Below are 18,793 nucleotides of genomic sequence, written 5' to 3'. Positions count from 1 at the left end.
TTTTTGCCCTCTTTTTTTTTGGGGGGGGTGTCACACCCAGCGACGCTCAGGGGTTAGTTCTGGCTCTGCATTCAGGAATTACTCCTGGTGGCTCTTGGGGGACTGTATGGGATGCTGGGGATTGAACCCGGGTCAGCTGCGCTCAAGGCAAACTTCGTACCTGCTATACTATCCCTCTGGCCCCATTAATCTGCTCTTTAAAATGACTATTGCAAAATCTTGTCAGCCTTTAAAAAATCGCCATTGATTCTTGGCTTGCAGAATAAAAAATTGAATAGTTAAAAATTTTACTTTGAGATATCACCTATTTTCCTTTAGTGATAGTTACCTTAATTGGATTCGAGTGTTTAGTTTTGTTCTTGTGGTACAGTTTGACGTAAATAATTGGTATAAATGATTTTTTCCTCAAAAGGCAATTTCTTGGATACCATATGTAACAAATCAGTTTTCTTTCAAATTAGTTTATGATATTTATCTTTTCCTTCATTAGTTTTTATATGTTCTAGGCTTTTTTAGGGCTTTCTTCCTTACAACTGATTTATCTATTCAATTTTGTGCCAATTACTGAGGTTTTATAACTATTTTAATATCTTGTGGGAAGTCCTTACTCATAATTCTTTTGTAAAATGCCTCAATTATTGCATTGTTTTGTCAAGAAAGAAAAACAAAGCCTTCTGCATTGGAATTTTATTTGAGATATGTATTTAGAAGCATGGCTTTTTCTAAATTCAAATTATTTAAAAATAATATTGGTTAAATCTGGTAGTTTTCACTTATGTTTCACAATTGAGTGTTTTGCATGTTTTGGTTGTTGCTATTTGGAGAGGTTAAATTTCTTAAAATATGAATTTTATTGCTTATGACTAGTAGGCATAAAAACTGGTTAGTTTTGTCTATTTATAGATTTTTATTTTCTTTTTTGGTCACACCTGGCGATGCACAGGGGTTACTCCTGGCTCATGCACTCAGGAATTACTCCTGGCGGTGCTCAGGGGACCATATGGGATGCTGGGAATCAAACCCGGGTCAGCCACGTTCAAGGCAAACGCCCTACCTGCTGTGTTAATTGCTCCAGCCCCTATTTATAGATCTTAATAGAAATAATGACTATAAGGTTTTCTGTTACTTCTATGTTTTGTTTATTAAATTATTTTTCCCTTTTATATTTTTTCTTTTGGGGGGATTTCACCGATGATGCTCAGGAGCTATTTCTGGCTCTGTATTTAGGTTTGATCTCTGACAGTGCTTGGGGGACCATATTTGGTAGGGATTTGAATTGGCTTAATTGCATACAATACATGCTATATTTTTAGCTCTACATGCAGAATGATATATGCAAATAATAGCACTGTACCAAATAGTGATATTTCATATATATTTCATTTACTAGTAGTAGAAAGCAACATTAGCATACACACCTGGTCCACAGCTAATAAGAATTCTGATAGAGCTTTACTTTTTTTTTTTTTTAATAGGACAGCCGAAGCCTTTTATTTATTTAATTATTTTTTTTGCTTTTTGGGTCACACTCGGCAATGCACAGGGGTTACTCCTGGCTCATGCACTCAGGAATTAACTCCTGGCAGTGCTCAGGGGACCATATGGGATTCGAGGAATCGAACCAGGGTCAGCAGCGGCATGCAAGGCAAACGCCCTCCCTGCTGTGCTATCGCTCCAGCCCCTGGTAGGGCTCTACTAGTAAGTAAACTATAGTTACTGGCTTAAGTTACTTCTTTACTAATTAGTTGGAAGGACTTTAATCATAATTTTCTAAGAAGTTTTATCTTTAAAAATCAGAAAATTTGGGGCTGGAGAGATAGCACAGCGGGTAGGGCGTTTGCCTTGCACGCGGCCGACCCGGGTTCAAATCCCAGCATCCCATATGGTCCCTGAGCACGGCCAGGGGTAATTCCTGAGTGCAGAGCCAGGAGTAACCACTGTGCATTGCCAGGTGTGACCCAAAAAGAAAAAAAAAAATCAGAAAATTTGAACTTAGGGTCTAGAGTGATGGTATAGCAGGTAAAATGCTTGCCCGGCACGCAGCTAGCTGATCTGGGTTCAATCCCTGAGCCCCCCCAGAAGTGACCCTGAACACAGAGTCAGGAGTAAGCCCTGAGCACTGCTGGGCATGGCCCCAAAACAAGAACAAAAGCAAAAAAAAGAGAAAGAAAAAATACATAAAATTTGAACTTGTATATTTTAGATTATCTATTCATATTTTTTAAAATTAGAAGACTTTTTTCTAAATTAAATTTAAACTAAACTAAACTAAAATTAGAAGACTTCCTTGCTCTCCTTTGACATACTCTCACTTCTTGAGGAGTGAATATTTCTCTTAACAAATTTCTCAATTCCACCTGCCAAAAATTAGAATTTTTGTATCATGTTCATATTTGATATTTTTAAATGTTTTTGAAAAACATTTAAAAATGTTTTTAATTTTTCTACAGTTCTCTATTCTTAAGTATAAATTTTAAAGGCTTTGTATACGTTTACATTTTATAACATAGATTTAGGGTAGTTTTCTACCTTAGTTCAGAACATGGAAAATTTTACATAAATGTTTATTTTCTAATAAATGATCTCATTGTCATTACTCACCACAATAATCATCAGTAAGACCATCTGCTTTAAGATCATCTTGATGCAATTATTTAAAAGCATTTTCCATTTCATTAATGAAAACCATTAATGGTTACCTAGGGTTTTCATTCATTTTTTTTTAAAGTTCCAAGTTTATTGGAATCAAGATGACTATATATAATAAATGTCATATCATGACATCCTATAATTAAATACAACAATTGCCACATTTATACTTATTTATTATATGTATGCATTTAATCTTTCTGGCCTATTTTTCTCTTTTTTTTTTTTTTTTTTTTTTTGCTTTTTGGGTCACACCCGGCAATGCACAGGGGTCAATCCTGGCTCTGCACTTCGGAACCACTCCTGGCGGTGCTCAGGGGACCATATGGGATGCTGGGAATCGAACCTGGGTCGGCCGCATGCAAGGCAAAAGCCCTACCTGCTGTGCTATCGCTCCAGCCCCCTTCTCTGTTCTTTTAATCACTTTAAATAATCAATAATGATGGTTTAATCTTTTCTCAGATCTTATTCTTCAGTAGAGTTTGAAAATCTAAGGGATTCTATGTTTGTTCACTTAATCTTCCATTATTAATTTCTAGTTTTATTGATTTTTGTAATTTGATTGATCTAGTTTTATTAATTTATAGTATATAAACTAACTTTTAGAATTTCTATTTCTGGATTTTATATCATTATATCACTGTATCACTGTCATCCTGTTGTTCGTCGATTTACTCGAGCAGGCACTAGTAATGTCTCTATTCCTCCCAGCCCTGAGATTTTAGCAACCTCTCCTTACTTGTCTTTCCCAATGATTGGAGGCTTTTTCAGGGTCAGGGGAATGAGACCTATCATTATTGTTTTTGGCATATTGAATATGCCATGGGTAGCTTGCCAGGCTCTGCCCGTGCGGGTGGGATACTCTCGGTAGCTTGCCAGGCTCTCCGAGAGGTATATGTGTGTGTGTGTGTGTGTATATATATATATATATATGTATATATATACATATACATATATATGTACATACATACACACACACATATATATATATTACTCTCTATGATTTGTTGCCTACTGTCTGTACGCCATCAAATATGGTGTGGTAATTTTGGAAAATGGGTAGGAGGTGTCTTATATCTTTTGTGGCCGCGTGGTCCAGAAAGTGACCTGGAGCATAACAGTAAGTGGTCTTAAAACTATAAATAACAAAACACAGTCAAGATATTACCAACACCAACAGCTTGGAAGCCATCATTGGAAAAGTAGGCTTTCCCTCTTTACTCTAAATTTTATATTTCTCTTATATTTTTCTTCTTTGTGAACTTGATCTATTTTAGTAAGCACTTTGTTAGTCCAAGAAAATATGAGATATTTGTTTACAGATTATATGATTATTTCATGCACATTTTATTACTTTCATTTTTCTCTTGTCACTTGACTTCAAATAGAGAAACAACTATTTTAAAGGTTCTGGATATTGGTGTTTGTTTATGACAATTTTTTTTTTTACAATTTCTTATATAACAATTTTTGTTAGAAAATGTATTGATACTGTTCTTAACCATGTTTTGATTCATTTATTTATTTTATTATTATTTTTTTTTGGTTTTTGGGTCACACCCGGCAATGCACAGGGGTTACTCCTGGCTCTGCACTCAGGAGTTACCCCTGGCGGTGCTCAGGGGACCATATGGGATGCTGGGAATCGAACCCAGGTCGGCCGCGTGCAAGGCAAACGCCCTACCCGCTGTGCTATTGCTCCAGCCCCAATTTATTAGATATCTAAAAGTTTGTGATTGTTACATCTCATCAAGCTACCGAGAGTATCCCACCCACATGGCAGATCCTGGCAAGCTATCCATGGTGGATTTGATATGCCAAAACAGTAACAACAAGTCTCACAAAGGAGATGTCACTGGTGTCTGTTCGAGCAATTGATGAACACCGGGACGACAGTGCTACAGTGCTACATCTCATAACTGAATATTCTTTTTATCAAAAAGAGAGTGACTTATTTAGTCCAAACTCTTCCATCTTGCTTTAAAATTAAAATGTTAATTTTAATTTTAAAATTAAAATTAAAACAGTATCAATACATTTTCTAACAAAAATTGTTATCTCCTTATTTGCTTTTTTGGTCTTGTGTTACATTGGTATGGTTCATAAGTTTAAAATTCTCCCGTGTTTAAAGGGTATTTGCAGGGCTGGAGCAATAGCACAGTGGGTAGGGCGTTTGCATTGCACGCGGCCGACCCGGGTTCGATTCCCAGCATCCCATATGGTCCCCTGAGCACAGCCAGGGGTAACTCCTGAGTACAGAGCCAGGAGTAACCCCTGTGCATTGCCGGGTGTGACCCAAAAAAGGGTATTTGCCCTCTTTTCAGGTTATTCCCCTAAACATGTCTTCTTTTTTTTTTTTTTGGTTTTTGGGTCACACCCGACGATGCACAGGGGTTACTCCTGGCTCTTGACTCAGGAATTACCCCTGGCGGTGCTCAGGGGACCATATGGGATGCTGGGATTAGAACCCGGGTCGGCCGCGTGCAAGGCAAACACCCTACCCGCTGTGCTATTGCTCCAGCCCCAACATGTCTTCTTCTGACTTATACTTTTAAATTGCCAATGTGAAGAGAGATGGTAGAGAATTTATCCTATTTTTGACTATTATTATTCTTCTAATAATATCACCCACCTGCTTTTAGCCTTTGTTAATATAACATTAGTTTTGGAGTCCAAGTTACTAGTGTTCACAATATATAGCCTAGCTTTCAAAGAATACTTGTTATTGTATAGTTTTGCATAACTGTATCTAATGGCTTTGTCATTCTAATTTAACTGGCTTTGATTTTGTTTTAAGGGGAGGAACACAGCAGTACTCTGACTGTAAGCAAGGCTGGCACCTTAACCGCTATACTCTCTCTCCAGTCCCGAGCTGGTTTCCATTTTTACCAAACATTATTTTATCCTATGATGTTGGATCACTGAACCTTGAATTTGAAATCACTTTTCATTTGATGTGTGTTCATAGAAAAATAAGAATATGTTTCAACAAGGGTTGATTTATTTTATTTATTTTTATTTATTTTCTTTTGGGGTCACACCCAGTAAGGCTCAGTGGTTACTCCTGGCTTTGCACTCAGGAATTACTCCTGGCGGTGCTGGGGGGACCCTATGGAATGCCGAGGGTTGAATTCGGGTCGGCCGCAAGCAAAGCAAACATTCTACCTGCTGTACTATGGCTCTGGCCCCAGGGCTGTTTTATTTTAATTCTATCAGGACTGACTTTCTGTTCCCTTGTGAATGGAAGTGTGATTATATTTGGAGATGGGTCTTTTAAGGAGGAAAAGTTTAAGGTTAAGGTTAAAATTAAGGTCATAGGGGTGAGGCCCTAATATGAGAGAATTGGTGTCTTTGAGAAGATGGAGAGAACCCAGAGCCATGGGCATAGATAGGCAGGAAAGGTTATGTGGGGACTCAGCGAGGGGGCCACTCTCTGTAGCTCACGAAGGTCTCACTGGAAATCAACTCTGCTAACATCTTAGTGTCTAGTCTTCAGACTATGAGAAAACATGTTTCTGCTGTGCAAGCCACCTGGTCTGTGTTATTTTGTTATGGCAACCTGAACAGACAAACCCCTTTCCACATAGAGATTTCCAGTTATGCGCACTGTAGCATCACTGGGCGACACCAGTTTTCCCAGGGAGTTGTAATCTACGAAGTGTGGTGAGGGGAGAGGGGGAGAGTGGGGACTCAGGCAGTCAGCAGCTGTTTCTGAAACCTGAACTGGGATTTAAGGAACTGGCACCCCATGTTGGCTATCACTGAACCATGTGGGGAAGGGTTTAATTTTTTTCCTACTCTTATTTAAAAAAAAAAAAAGAGTGACATCTAATAGCCTTGTTCTCCCATTTGAGAACCTGACAAGCTACCAAGAGTCTATTGCCCACACGGGAGAACCTTGCAAGCTCCCCATGGGATATATTCACATCCCAAATACAGTAAATTATATATACATACTTCACGGGGAGCCTGGCAAGCTACCGAGAGTATCTTGTCTGCACAGCAGAGCCTGGCAAGCTACCTGTGGCGTATTCGATATGCCAAAAACAGTAACAATAGGTCTCATTCCCCTGACCCTGAAAGAGCCTCCAATCGTTGGGAAAGATGAGTAAGGAGAGGTTGCTAAAATCTCAGGGTTCAGTGTAATAGAGACATTACTAGTGCCCGCTCCAGTAAATCAACGATCAATGGGATAACAGTGGTACAGTGGCTTATTATTATTATTTTTTAACAGAGGCTTCTCTAGGGGACCAGAGTATCTCGGGTAGTGTCCTTTCCTTGTATATGACCCACAGGCGCTTGATCCCCAACACCTCTGGGGATGGGCCCTGAGCCTTACCAGGAGCAATCCCTGAGCACAGAGCCAGGATAAGATCTGAGCACTACCAGCTGTACTTCCCCCTAAATAATAATAACAATAATAAAAACAGGGGCTTCCCCAACAGTGCCACCAGACCACCTAGGTTACTTCTAGGGTGTTTGAGGGGTTTTGCAGAGTCATGGATCCAACTTGGTTACCTCCAATGCATAGACCCCACCCCTTTAAGTTAGCTCCCTAGTCTCAGCTTTAAATGTTTTTTTTTTTAAAATTTTAATTTATTTCCCCTTTCTCTTGCCTTTTGTTGTTGTAAATTTTGTTTGTTTCTGGGCCACACTCAACTATGCTCAAGGGTTACTCCTGGCTCTGTGCTGAGGACTCACTTCTGGGTAGCTATGGGTGCCAAATGGGATGCCGGAGATCAAGCTAGGGTCAGCATAGCACCTTACTCACTGGACTCTCTCCAGCCCATATTGGGTCGTCTTTTTTTGTGACATCTGGGGGTGGGAGGTCACATGCTTTTGTTGTGATGTGTCAGGCATTGCACTTGTGCTACCAAAGAGCACACAGGCAGTCAGGGAGTGCACTGGGTGACGGGAGGCACCAGGGGGGACCAACTTACACCCTCAGACATGCAAGGCAGAGGCTCTCCCACTGAGTCCCATGCCACTGTCCAGCTCTTTAAGGTTTTCAGGAGACAGAAGGAGTTTGGATACATTGCCTCAATTTAGAGCCATCAAAATTATAAGCTGAAGAAATTTCCTCTTCCTTCCTAATTCTAACAAGGTGGTAAGTTATTATTAGTTTTTGCTGTGAAGTGTTTTCATCTTTTTTTCTTCGTCTTTATAGAAATCAGATGATTGACGTAAAATTTCACGGAGCAATTTTTGTATCTTATCGACGTTGGATAGCTTTCATAGAAGATGCCAGCTCTGGAGTCTACCTCTGGGGACCAGTTTATAATTTGTAGAAGTGAAGTGGAACAAAGAGTTCTAGAAATAAACCTAGTATTCAGACTTAGTAGAAATCTCACAAAAACCTTCTCTTGGGTAGGAAAAAGCCCCTGGTGTTTGGATGGACTCAAAATAGCAGACTATTGAGGCATCTTCAAGCTGGATGAGAGACAAGATGCTCAGGAGCACAGACTGGCACTTCCCGATAGGACAGAGGATGTGCTCACTCCTAGCATGCCCTGTGCTCTGGACTCCAGGACCAGAGCACACGATGTCTTTCAGTGAGTTTCCAATGGAAATGATCTTCCATATAGAGTGTGTAGCTCGGGTTTTAACCGAGAAAGAACCATGAAATACGTGTTTTCAGAGGCCCCGCTAAGAGGAAGGGGGTGAGGGATGGTCTCAAGTTTTGCTTGTTCCCTTGTGAGACCCTTATTTGTTCAGCAAAGATGACAGTGCAACTACGACCAACTGGCGCTGTGTGAGGTGCTAGGTAAAAAGGCCTTCAACAAGGCAGATCATGAGTTCTCAGCAATTTTCAGCTTGGCCCTTGGTGGTGAAACACCTGTGCTGAGGAAGGAGTCTGTGCATTGTGGAAATTCTCACAAGGCATGCGCCATACCCACCGTACTATTGCCCCGGTCCCAACATAGAAGCTATGAAATAAAGCCCTGGTGGCTCACTCTTCAAGCCAATGTTCTCTCTTGAACATGCCTCTCGCTCGCTTGTATCTTTGACTCTCTGTGTTCGCTTACTCTTTCAAGCTTGTGTTCTCTCTTGAACACCTACTCCTTTCTTTCTCCCCTCATCCCCATCACCTGTCTAAGTAGGTTTTGTTCAGTAACAATCATCTTGCTTCACTAAAAATGAATGAATAAATAAAATAAATAAATCTTGGTGGGAAATGAATGGATGGAATGAATATGGAAGAGGGCTTTTGCTAGGTGATTTCCAAGGCCCCGAAAACTCAGAGACATTCTGCTCTTGCATTTTGCTAGGTTACCCCAAGGGCCAAAAAGAAACTTGCAAAAGGAATTCCTCATCTGGAAGACTGGCCAGAGAGAGGGCTCGGGAGAGAGTAGAGAGGTGAGGGCTCTCGATACGTAAAGCAGAACAGGCCTTGGTTTAATCCTAACACCACAAAACGCCCTGAGCAGTGCTGGGTGTGGCCCTGGTGCCTCCTGGTACTACAGGGGGTCAGAGAGAACTGCATCCTCAGTTCATCACTTTAATCTGCTGTCCAGCTGGTCAAGAGCATCCAGAAGTGACCATTGGGTCCCCTGAGCAGTGCTTGAGAGGCCCCTGGCTCCCCTTCCCCCAGTGCCCCAACCATCACTCATTTGGCCGAACCTACCGAGCAAGGAGGCTGCATCCAGGGCTCTCCGTCCACCTGCATGGGCAGCAGCTTGTTCGTCCTGGACCCCAAGAGAGAATACAATCAGCTATTTGGGCGAGTGGAGAAAGGGTTTATTAAAAATAAATTTCCCTTCTAAACAGTCACTGAAAATTGTGAAAACACTTTATTTCCTTTTATGCCTGACTTAAGATATGTAAGGAGAGTTATGTAGGTCATCTGTGCACTAGGAAGCCAGGTAGGTTAGCAGTTTAAGGGAAATCAGTAATTTAGTGTGTGTAACTAAGAATTTGCATGCAAATTAAAGTGCAACGGTATCAAAAACAAACAACAAAACCAAAATGGATTTTTGAGCCTTTCTGCAATGGCAGGTCTGGGACCAGGTCCAAGGGTCTGCATTTCAATAAACAAGATGGGTGATTCTTTTACTTTGGTACCTGGATCCTGTTTTGAGAAACTGCCCTGGGTGAGTAGTGAGTCCACAGAAGTCCAGGTGACTGGCCAAAAAGTATGGCCGCATCACTACTGAGCTGACCTTCAGTTAAACAATTTGCCAGAGGGCCTGAGTATGGTGCCAAAAACCCCACTGTGAAATGGGAAGGGTTATGAAATGGGGAAAGGCCTGGTTTCTGTGTTGAGTGAGAAGTTACATCATGTCAGTGAGGTAATGTCTCCAACCTATACAAATTCAGGTAGGCCTGCGTCTTGCTTTGCCGCATCCTACCATTGCTTCTCCAACAGGGAATTCACTCTGCAGATGTGGGACTGTGGGCCTGGCTTAACCAGGAGAGATTGGGACTAACTGTTCTCCAAAGGTAGGGGGAGAAAAGAAGAAAGTGCTCCTGTTTTGCTGAGGACTAGTTTTTCTTTCTTTTCTTTTCTTTTTTTTCCTGATACATTTTTCATTTTTAACTTTTTGAAAAATGGCTTTAAATAACATGGGTTCCAATCGTGCTAATGTTGATCGTACCTGACAAGTTACCGCACCCCACAACCACTAAAGTGCCGAAACCCTACACCACCCTATATCACCTCTCATCTACCTTTTCATCCCCTCCCACCTCCCACTGCTTGGTAGTCTTAGTTTTTTTATTTTTCTTTTTGGGTCACACCCAGTGATGCACAGGGGATACTTCTGGATCTGCACTCAGGAATGACTCCTGGTGGTGCTCGAGGGACCATGTGGGATGCTGGGGATTGAACGGGTCGGCCGCGTGCAAGGCAAATGCCCTACCTGCAGTGCCCTCGCTCCAGCCCCTTGGTAGTTTTAGTTTTATAATCCAATACCAAGTGTTTGTCATTGTTCAGTACTGTCTATTTCCTTGTTTTGTCTCTCTTTAGACCAGCAATGAATTGAGGTCATCTTTGTCCTTCTCCCTCTGACTTTTTTCACTTAACATGACACCCTCCAGTTCCACCCACATTGCAGCCAATTGCAGGTTCATGGACTCTTTTGTTCTTGGTGAAACAACATAGTTTTAATTGAAACTTACTTAGAAAAGTGTGAGAGGGAGAGAGAGAGAGAGGAAGTACATGTTTAAGAGATAACACAGGGGGTCGGAGCAATAGCACAAAGGGTAGGGCGTTTGCCTTTCACGCGGCCAACCAGGGTTTGATTCCCAGCATCCCATATGGCCCCCTGAGCACTGCCAGGAGTAATTCCTGAGTGCATAAGCCAAGAGCAACCCCTGTGCATTGCCGGGTGTGACCCAAAAAGAGATAACAGTCTTCTCCAGAAGAGAAAAGGCAAAGGGACACAGAGACAAGCAAGAGGGATGTGTTAAAAAAAAAAAAAAAGAAGTCTGGAGGCTGGATCGATAGCACAGCGGGTAGGGCGTTTGCCTTGCATGTGGCCGACCTGGATTCGATTCCCAGCATCCCATATGGTCCCCCAAGCACCGCCAGAAGTAATTCCTGAGTGCATGAGCCAGGAGTAACCCCTGTGCATCGCCGGGTGTGGCCCCAAAAGAAGAAAAAAAACCAAACCAAACCAAAACAACAACAAAAGAAGCCTGGTTTATGGATTCCTAAAGGAGGAACCATGAAATCTTCCGACAACCTTCTATAGAAGACTTAGGAATTTGCATCCTGCTGTCTTTGGGAGAAGAGGCAGGTGCTTTCAGAGGCCTTCAGTCCAGGTGAACAGGGAACAATTTGTTCCCCTGCCCTGATAAGGGAGTCTGGGCCTGGGCTTGGCATTTTCCCTGTTTTTGAAATAATAAATTAAAGGGGCCTGCTGTGTTTTGAAGTAGATGAGTCTCTGACCGACCCTGAGGATATTTTATAATGAAAAACAATAAACCTAATAATAAAACAAATAACAGGAGAGAGAGTGGAGATTGGATTTTTGGGGGCCTTGGAGACCATGTGGGAAATGCCCAGAAGGACAGGACTCCTACTTCACCCCTTCTATTTTTAGTTAGAAAAAATATCTACTAGATCTGAAGAAAAGCTGCCCCTTCTTCTGTATGATTTTTTGGGTTCCTCTGGAATCATGACAGCACATTCTCTGGGGTCCGCATGTGTTATGGTTTAGCTGTTTTAATAGGCTGCAACCCACTCAGTGTTAGAATCACAGAGAATGGAGAGGAAGGGATGGGAATTCCAGCACTGCTATAGCTCAGAGAGAAAGGGGAATACAAATTTGGAGGTTCATAGGAAAGACAGAGGACAAAGAGAGAAGATAAAGAATAAGGAGTTAGTGGAATTGGCTAAGAAACATCAGACAGCGGCTTTGGGGTCCAGTATAAGAGATGTAGGGAGCACCTAGGACGTTTCCTCAAACTGAGTGTCTAGAGAAACTCTTGGAATATTTGGATAAAAAAAGCGTTCCTTGGTCAAAAAAACATGTGCAGTCTGCATATTGTGGCCCCCTCGAGGAGATTCCCCTAGGCAGATGAATAAACTTCACTGTAGAAATTGGATGGAAAAAATAATGAAAACAATGAAGATTTCTGAGATAATCAGGTTGAGAAAGATCTGTGCCCAGGATCTATGACAAAACAGGCAACCAACATCAGATGGTCTATTAGACCCCTCTTTTGTCGCAGATCCTGAGTGGCCAGCCTCAGAGGTGCTGACTTTGAAGAAGCATCATCCTCTTTGTCCATTACTACACGTTTGTTCCTGTTGATGGTCTCATTCTACAAGGCAGCCAGGAAATAAATTTCAAGGGCCACTGTCCAAGAAAGAACAGAGCAGAGTATCTGGTTTTTGTCACAATGTGCCCTCTGGCATCCACCTGACATTTTAATTTGTAAAAAAAAAAAAAAAAAATTTTTTTCTTTTTTTTTTGCTTCCTGGGTCACACTCATCATTGTTCAGGAGTTATTCTTGGCACTGCACTCAGGAATTACTCCTGGCGGTGCTTGGGAACTATATGGGATGCCAGGGATTGAACCCAGGTCAGCCACATGCGAGGCAAACGCCCTATCTACTGTACTATGGCTCCAGCCTCAAGTTTTTTGTTTTTAATACAAAAAGTTGGGCCTTTGGTTCTCTGGATCTCATAAACCTCTAGTCCTGTTCAGGGAATTCCACCAATTTTTCTGAAGAGAACAGGAAACTGGTCTCCCCACTCTCTCTGCACTGAAATCCAAAGGGCTTCCCACTGTGTCAGTGCAGGCGTTAAGGAGATGGGGGGACTTGAGACTGCTGGGTAAACTGGATGCATACCTGATTGTGACGGAGGAGCACTGGGCCAGCCTCCTGCCCGCACTCTTCAGGCCAGTGTAGATCTGTCCCATCTCCATGGCTCCCTCTAGTCCCACTACTTCAAGGAGCTGGTCACTGAGGTCTGTAGGGTGAGATAACAACATCAGTGCATACACATCTCGCTCTACCCCAGGCCGCTGTGGCCAGAAGATCTGGTCCCTCTACCGCCAATACAGATCTGTCAATATTCCTTCAATTTCCCATGGAACAGCATTTTCTCTTTGCTCCCTTTTAGTGATTTTCATTTATTTACATTATTATGGGCTGGAGTGATAGCACAGCAGGTAGGGCGTTTGCCTTGCACATGGCCGACCCGGGTTCAATTCCTTCGTCCCTCTGGGAGAGCCCAGCAAGCTACCGAGAGTATCTCGCCCCACACTGCAGAGCCTGGCAAGCTACCCATGGCATATTCGATATGCCAAAGACAGTAACAACAAGTCTCACCATGGAGACGTTACTGGTGCCCGCATGAGCAAATCGATGAACAACGGGATGATGGTGCTACAGTGCTACTTACAATATTATGGAATTTCAATGGTATATCCTGTCACTGTCACTGTCACTGTCATCCTGTTGCTCATTGATTTGTTCCAGCGGGCATCAGTAATGTCTCTCATTGTGAGACTTGTTATTGTTTTTGGCATATCGAATATGCCACAGGTAGCTTGCCAGGCTCTGCCATGTAGGAGCGATACTCTCGGTAGCTTGCCGGGCTCTCCGAGAGGGGCGGAGGAATTGAACACGGGTCGGCTGCGTGAAAGGCAAACACCCTACTGCTGTGCCCTCGATCCAGCCCATAGGGTACCCTTACACCTCTATATAGCTAAAGGATTCACTGAATCTATTGCCATTGTCCTAACACCAGCTCACGCACCCACCAAAAAAACCACTTCGAATCTCACTACCCAATCCCCCACTTCAGCCTCTTTCCCTCTGTCAACCACCGTAGAACTGACCAAATCTATGTGTTACTTTTCTTTTTTTGTGTGTTTTGCCAGTTTGCCAAAAGCAATTTTCATACTCATTCTGAATAAAGTAATCTCCTCACAGAGCAATGGATGGACCTTTCTTGGGGGATTGGGGAGCACCCTCAGTGGTGCTCAGAGCTTACTGCAGGGATCACTCCTGAGAGGCTTGGGGGACCATATGGGATGCCAAGGATCGAGGCTAGGTTGGCTGCATGCAAGGCAAGCATCCTATCCCTGTACTATCCAGCCCTCAAATGGCTTATTTCTTGAACAGAATCCCTGTTTTTCTGAAAACAATTTTTTAATTTTTTTTGCTTTTTGAGTAACACTCAGCTATGCACAGGGGTTACTCCTGGCTCTGCACTCAGGAATTACCACTGGCGGTGCTCAGGGGACCATATGGGATGCTGGGAATCAAACCCGGGTTGGCCTTGTGTAAGGCAAATGCCCTACCCGCTGTGCTATCGCTCCAGCCCCTGAAAACAAGTTTTGATTGAGAACATTAGCATGCATCTTAACATGGGTTGGCAGATTAACTGGTCTCTTAAACTATAGAGTAATCTAAATGATGAACTGGCTCTTCTGAAATAATTTTTCAACCACTTTGTACATCTGAAGGACACACTAGTTTAGGATTAGGAAATGGAGGAATGTGGATAAAAGTTATTATGCACTGTTGAATCCAGTTTCTCTTCTCTGAATGTCTGAATAACACACTGGCCTCACTGATGATGACTGATGGTTCATTAACCTCAAATTTGGCCTGTGGTAAACCAGTGGTGAGCCAACCTCCTTGGACATCCTTGGGGAAAGCAATGACCTCTTTCAGGACACCAGGTATCTTCACTGAGCCAAGGAAAAGACTATTTCATCTACACCAGACAATTCTGGGTCCATAGGAGAGAAAAAAAAAGAGAGACAGAAAATATAAGTCTCAGGTTTAGAGGTCTGAAGACCTCCCGCAGGAACAGTTGACTTTTATGCAGCACATGGAAAGTCTTGTTTGTCCCTTAAAGTTCCTGAATCTTAGCCTATGTCTCCTACTGTCTCATGAAAAGACTGTCAGGAATGGGCTGGAGCGATAGCACAGCGGGTAGGGCGTTTGCCTTGCATGCGGCTGACCTGGGTTCGAATCCCAGCATCCCATATGGTCCCCTGAGCACTACCAGGAGTAATTCCTGAGTGAAGAGCCAGGAGTAACCCCTGTGCATCGCCATGTGTGACCCAAAAAGCCAGAAAAAAAAAAAAGAAAAGGCTGACAGGACCAAGGCTTGATATTGGGCCTAAGTATGTTTTTTACATTAAAATTCTGTATGAAATGATCATGAATTATGACTTTATTAATATTAATATGCATATTTAAACTACGGACACTTCTCAGAAATCTAGGAATTGAGCTTCCATATGACCCAGCAATTCTACTTCTTGGCATCTACCCCAAGGACCCAAAAATTCTATTCCGAAAAGACATTTGCATTTCTTTGTTCATGGCAACACTATTCACATTACCGAAATCTGGGAAACACCCAAGTGTTCATTTAAGAAGAAATGAACTGGATAAAGAAACTATGGGACCTATACACAATGGAATATGACACAGCTTTAAGGAAAAAAATGAAATAATGCAATTTGCTGCCATGTGGATGGATTTAGAGATTTAGAGAATCAATGCTGAGTGAAGTTAGTCAAAAGGAAAGGGACAGACACAGAATGATCTCTCTCTCTCTCTCTCTCTCTCTCTCTGTGTCTCTCTCTGTCTCTCTGTCTCTCTGTCTCTCTATCTCTCTCTCTCTCTCTCAGGGGTGGTATCAGAAACATAGTAGGGAAATAACAAATGCCCAAAGGCAACAGAAACTGAGAAAAACCTGCTTCCAGAAGAAAGCTCACCTCAGAGAGTGGGGAACAGGAAAGGGATAGATAGACAATGGTGGGGCGGGGAGTGGGTACTCTGGTGGGGTGTGTGGTTCTCGAATGTTCCATGCATGAGACCCTACTAAGGACAGTTTTGTTAACCTTGGTGCCTAAAATAAAATGAAAATTTATAAAAGTAAAAATTTTAAATTATTATTTCTGTATTGAAGTCTCACAAATTACAACGGAACTCATATTGATATGCTAGGCATAACATGTTTTTGTCCCACACTCACCAACTCGACACACTCCTCCACCACTGCCCCTCTGTCAAAAGGCAGATGTTTTTCTAAAAGCCCTTATCCTGTTGGAGGAGTAAAGAAACTTCCAAGAAAAGCTACTGCTTTGTAGGTAAAGGCCAATCGCTTACATTCTAGTAATATCCCTAAACTAGAAAACTGAGTTTGTTAATGCTTTGTTAACAGATGGTTTCTGTCTTCTAAGGTGCCTTGTGGTAGAGGGGGACCATGTTTGTTAAGATTGGCAAGGAGATATTTGGGTTAATCTTTACTTTTTTTTGTTTGGAAGACTAACTTTTGTTTAAAAAACATTCCCTTGATGGATGTATTTCTAACACAGTTAAACAGATCATTAGTGTGAGCAAATGTACAAATGTGTCATCATTGCTACAGTTCCAACCTACTGATAATCAGCCCCAACAATGATTGCCAAGAGGCATAAAGTTACTTTAGTCTTCCTGTGATGGCTACGTGGTCCCCCACCCCCGCACCTATCCGGGAGTTCCGTTGTTCTCCTTTTATAATCTTGGTGAAAAGAGCGTGTCTCCTTAACTTTCTCTAGTTTTGACATGGAGCAAGAAACCATGAAAGGACAATGTTTGTTTAGGAGAATGCTCCAGTCTCTCTTAAGGAGTTTGGATCCCATAAACATCATGTCTAAATCTCTAGTCACTTAATTAGTTCCCCTTCTTACCAAAGAGCATTTATTCACCTTGCATAGTGTTGGGAGGAAGGGAATGGGGGGAAGAGAATTAAGGGGATGAGTGTTTAAGAGTGTGCTTAGGAGGTGAGGGGGGGGGGATTATACGGGCTAAGGAAGCTAAGAGAAGGGCAAAGTAGAACTTTTTAGAAGTTTCTCTAGGGCAGAGGAACAGATGTCTAGCAAAATGTTGCTCTTTGTACCACCAGCCTTTGGTAGCTGACAGTGCTGTGATAGTTCAGTGTTTTCCCTCCTTGAAACACTCCCTGGTAACAAAATGTTCTGAAGCAGGGGGACTTAATAGACTCGAGTGTTTCAGCTTTTACAATGTCTTGGTCTTTTAACAAATCTTCTTGTTGAATGGTTTCAACTCTGAAGTTGTTATCACTTCCCACACGTTACCTTGCAGCTATCGCTTCCCACACAGTACCTTGCTTCCTGGCTCCAGAAGAGAAGTAATAAAGGCTGATCTCATCAGCATGGTGGGTGGGTAGGGGGCAGGGGTTTACAAAATGTGGGACTGAGAAGAACAGTGTTAAGAGAAGAGGTTAGGATCTTGGGCCCACTGTTTGCCTGTTTTGCCTTTGCATTTGTTCTAATTCTTCACTGGCAGAAAGAGGCTAAGAGTGATAGAGCAATATAGTGATGAGAGGAAATAAGGTAGGACAAAGTTAGAAAGAGAAAGTCCCCAGAGAAAAAGTTGCCAGTGTGTAATGCCATGAGAATGGGCCCAGGATATGCACCCAGGATGGGTAAAGATAATCCTCTCTAACATCTAGCTGTTCCCCAAACCCTTTTTCTTACCACACTGCATGCAGTGAACCTAGTGCAAAGTACTCATCCATCTCCCCTATTTAAGAGAATCTGAAGGAGGTTTTTTTCACCTTTCCCAGGAATCCTACTCCATGCTTCAGTTTCCTTGCCCATCCCTTCCTTTCCTCAAAGTTTCTACTGAATTTGCCCATCTTGACTCCAGTCTTTTGCAAAGAGGACTTTAATCTCCTGAGAGATAATTGATTGCTCTTTTATTTTTCTACCAGTACCCATCTGGTTTTTCTTCGAACTTACTAGAATGCCTATTAGGAAATTCTGAGGTAAGGATATCTATTCAACATTTGTTTTCTGAACTTTTGTTTTGTTCTGAACCACACCCAGCAATATTTAGGGCTCACTCCTGGTGGACCATACGGGGTGCTAGGGATCGAACCCGGGTTGGCCACGGATGAGGCAAACATTCTACCCACTGTCCTATTGCTCCAGCAGCCCTGGTTCCTGACCTTACTGCATCAGGAGATCCTTTCTTTTGTCTGATAACTATGAACAGTTTATGGTACTTCTTGTCAGAATGCACTTTAGGAACTCCCGTCTTTAATTCAACTAACTCTGTATCTAGACAGTGGTTTCAAAGGCCACTCCATGGATTCTCGAGGGCTTGTTGGAAATCACTGGTCTAGCACAGTGATACTTAGTCGCAAATTAAATGTAGAGGGGCTGGAGTGATAGCAGGGCGTTTGCCTTGCATGCGGTCGACCTGGATTTGATTCCCAGCATCCCATATGGTCCCCCAAGCACCGCCAGGAGTGATTCCTGAGTGCAGAGCCAGGAGTCAGCCCTGAGCATCACCAGGTGTGACCCAAAAAGCCAAAAAAGAAAAAAAAATTAAATGTGGAGTTAAAATGAAACGTAACTGTATATCAATGTTTAGGCAACCAATGTTCAGTTAACATTCTGTACTTAGGACCCAGAATCAGGACATCTTGTATACCAGGTGTCTATTTTACCTTAGGTATCAATGATTCAGAGTGTGGCTTGGGTAATTCATGCCATCTCCATACTGTCTTTACACCCTGACTCATTAATATTAAAGAGGGACTGTTTGTCCACATTAGCAAAACAGGAATTTATTTAATCAAGAAGCAACTGAGTGCCTGCCACAGTGTTAAAAACTAAACATACAAAATTTGGTACTCTTAGAGGACTTTTAACC

At 42.3% G+C, this 18,793-nt stretch overlaps 1 protein-coding gene across 5 annotated transcripts in view; it reads right to left on the bottom strand.

Annotated features, from left to right (window-relative positions):
* Positions 1-18,793, bottom strand: part of DGKG (diacylglycerol kinase gamma) — a 242,530-nt gene that overhangs the window by 21,695 nt on the left and 202,042 nt on the right. For all 5 annotated transcript variants that reach the window (XR_008628503.1, XR_008628504.1, XM_055126218.1 and 2 more), the window contains 2 exons: positions 12,950-13,070; positions 9,275-9,335 (listed from right to left, as the gene is read on the bottom strand). Coding sequence is in view for 3 of the 5 variants with exons in the window: in XM_055126218.1 (XP_054982193.1) it covers positions 9,275-9,335; positions 12,950-13,070 (182 nt within the window). In the remaining 2 variants the exon portion in view is untranslated. The remainder of the gene's footprint in view (positions 1-9,274; positions 9,336-12,949; positions 13,071-18,793) is intronic.

The sequence above is a fragment of the Sorex araneus genome, chromosome 2, assembly GCF_027595985.1.
Source record: "Sorex araneus isolate mSorAra2 chromosome 2, mSorAra2.pri, whole genome shotgun sequence".
NCBI lineage: Eukaryota > Metazoa > Chordata > Mammalia > Eulipotyphla > Soricidae > Sorex > Sorex araneus.
The sequence above is the reverse complement of the archived record's forward strand: the minus strand, read 5'-3'. Positions and strand labels throughout refer to the sequence as shown.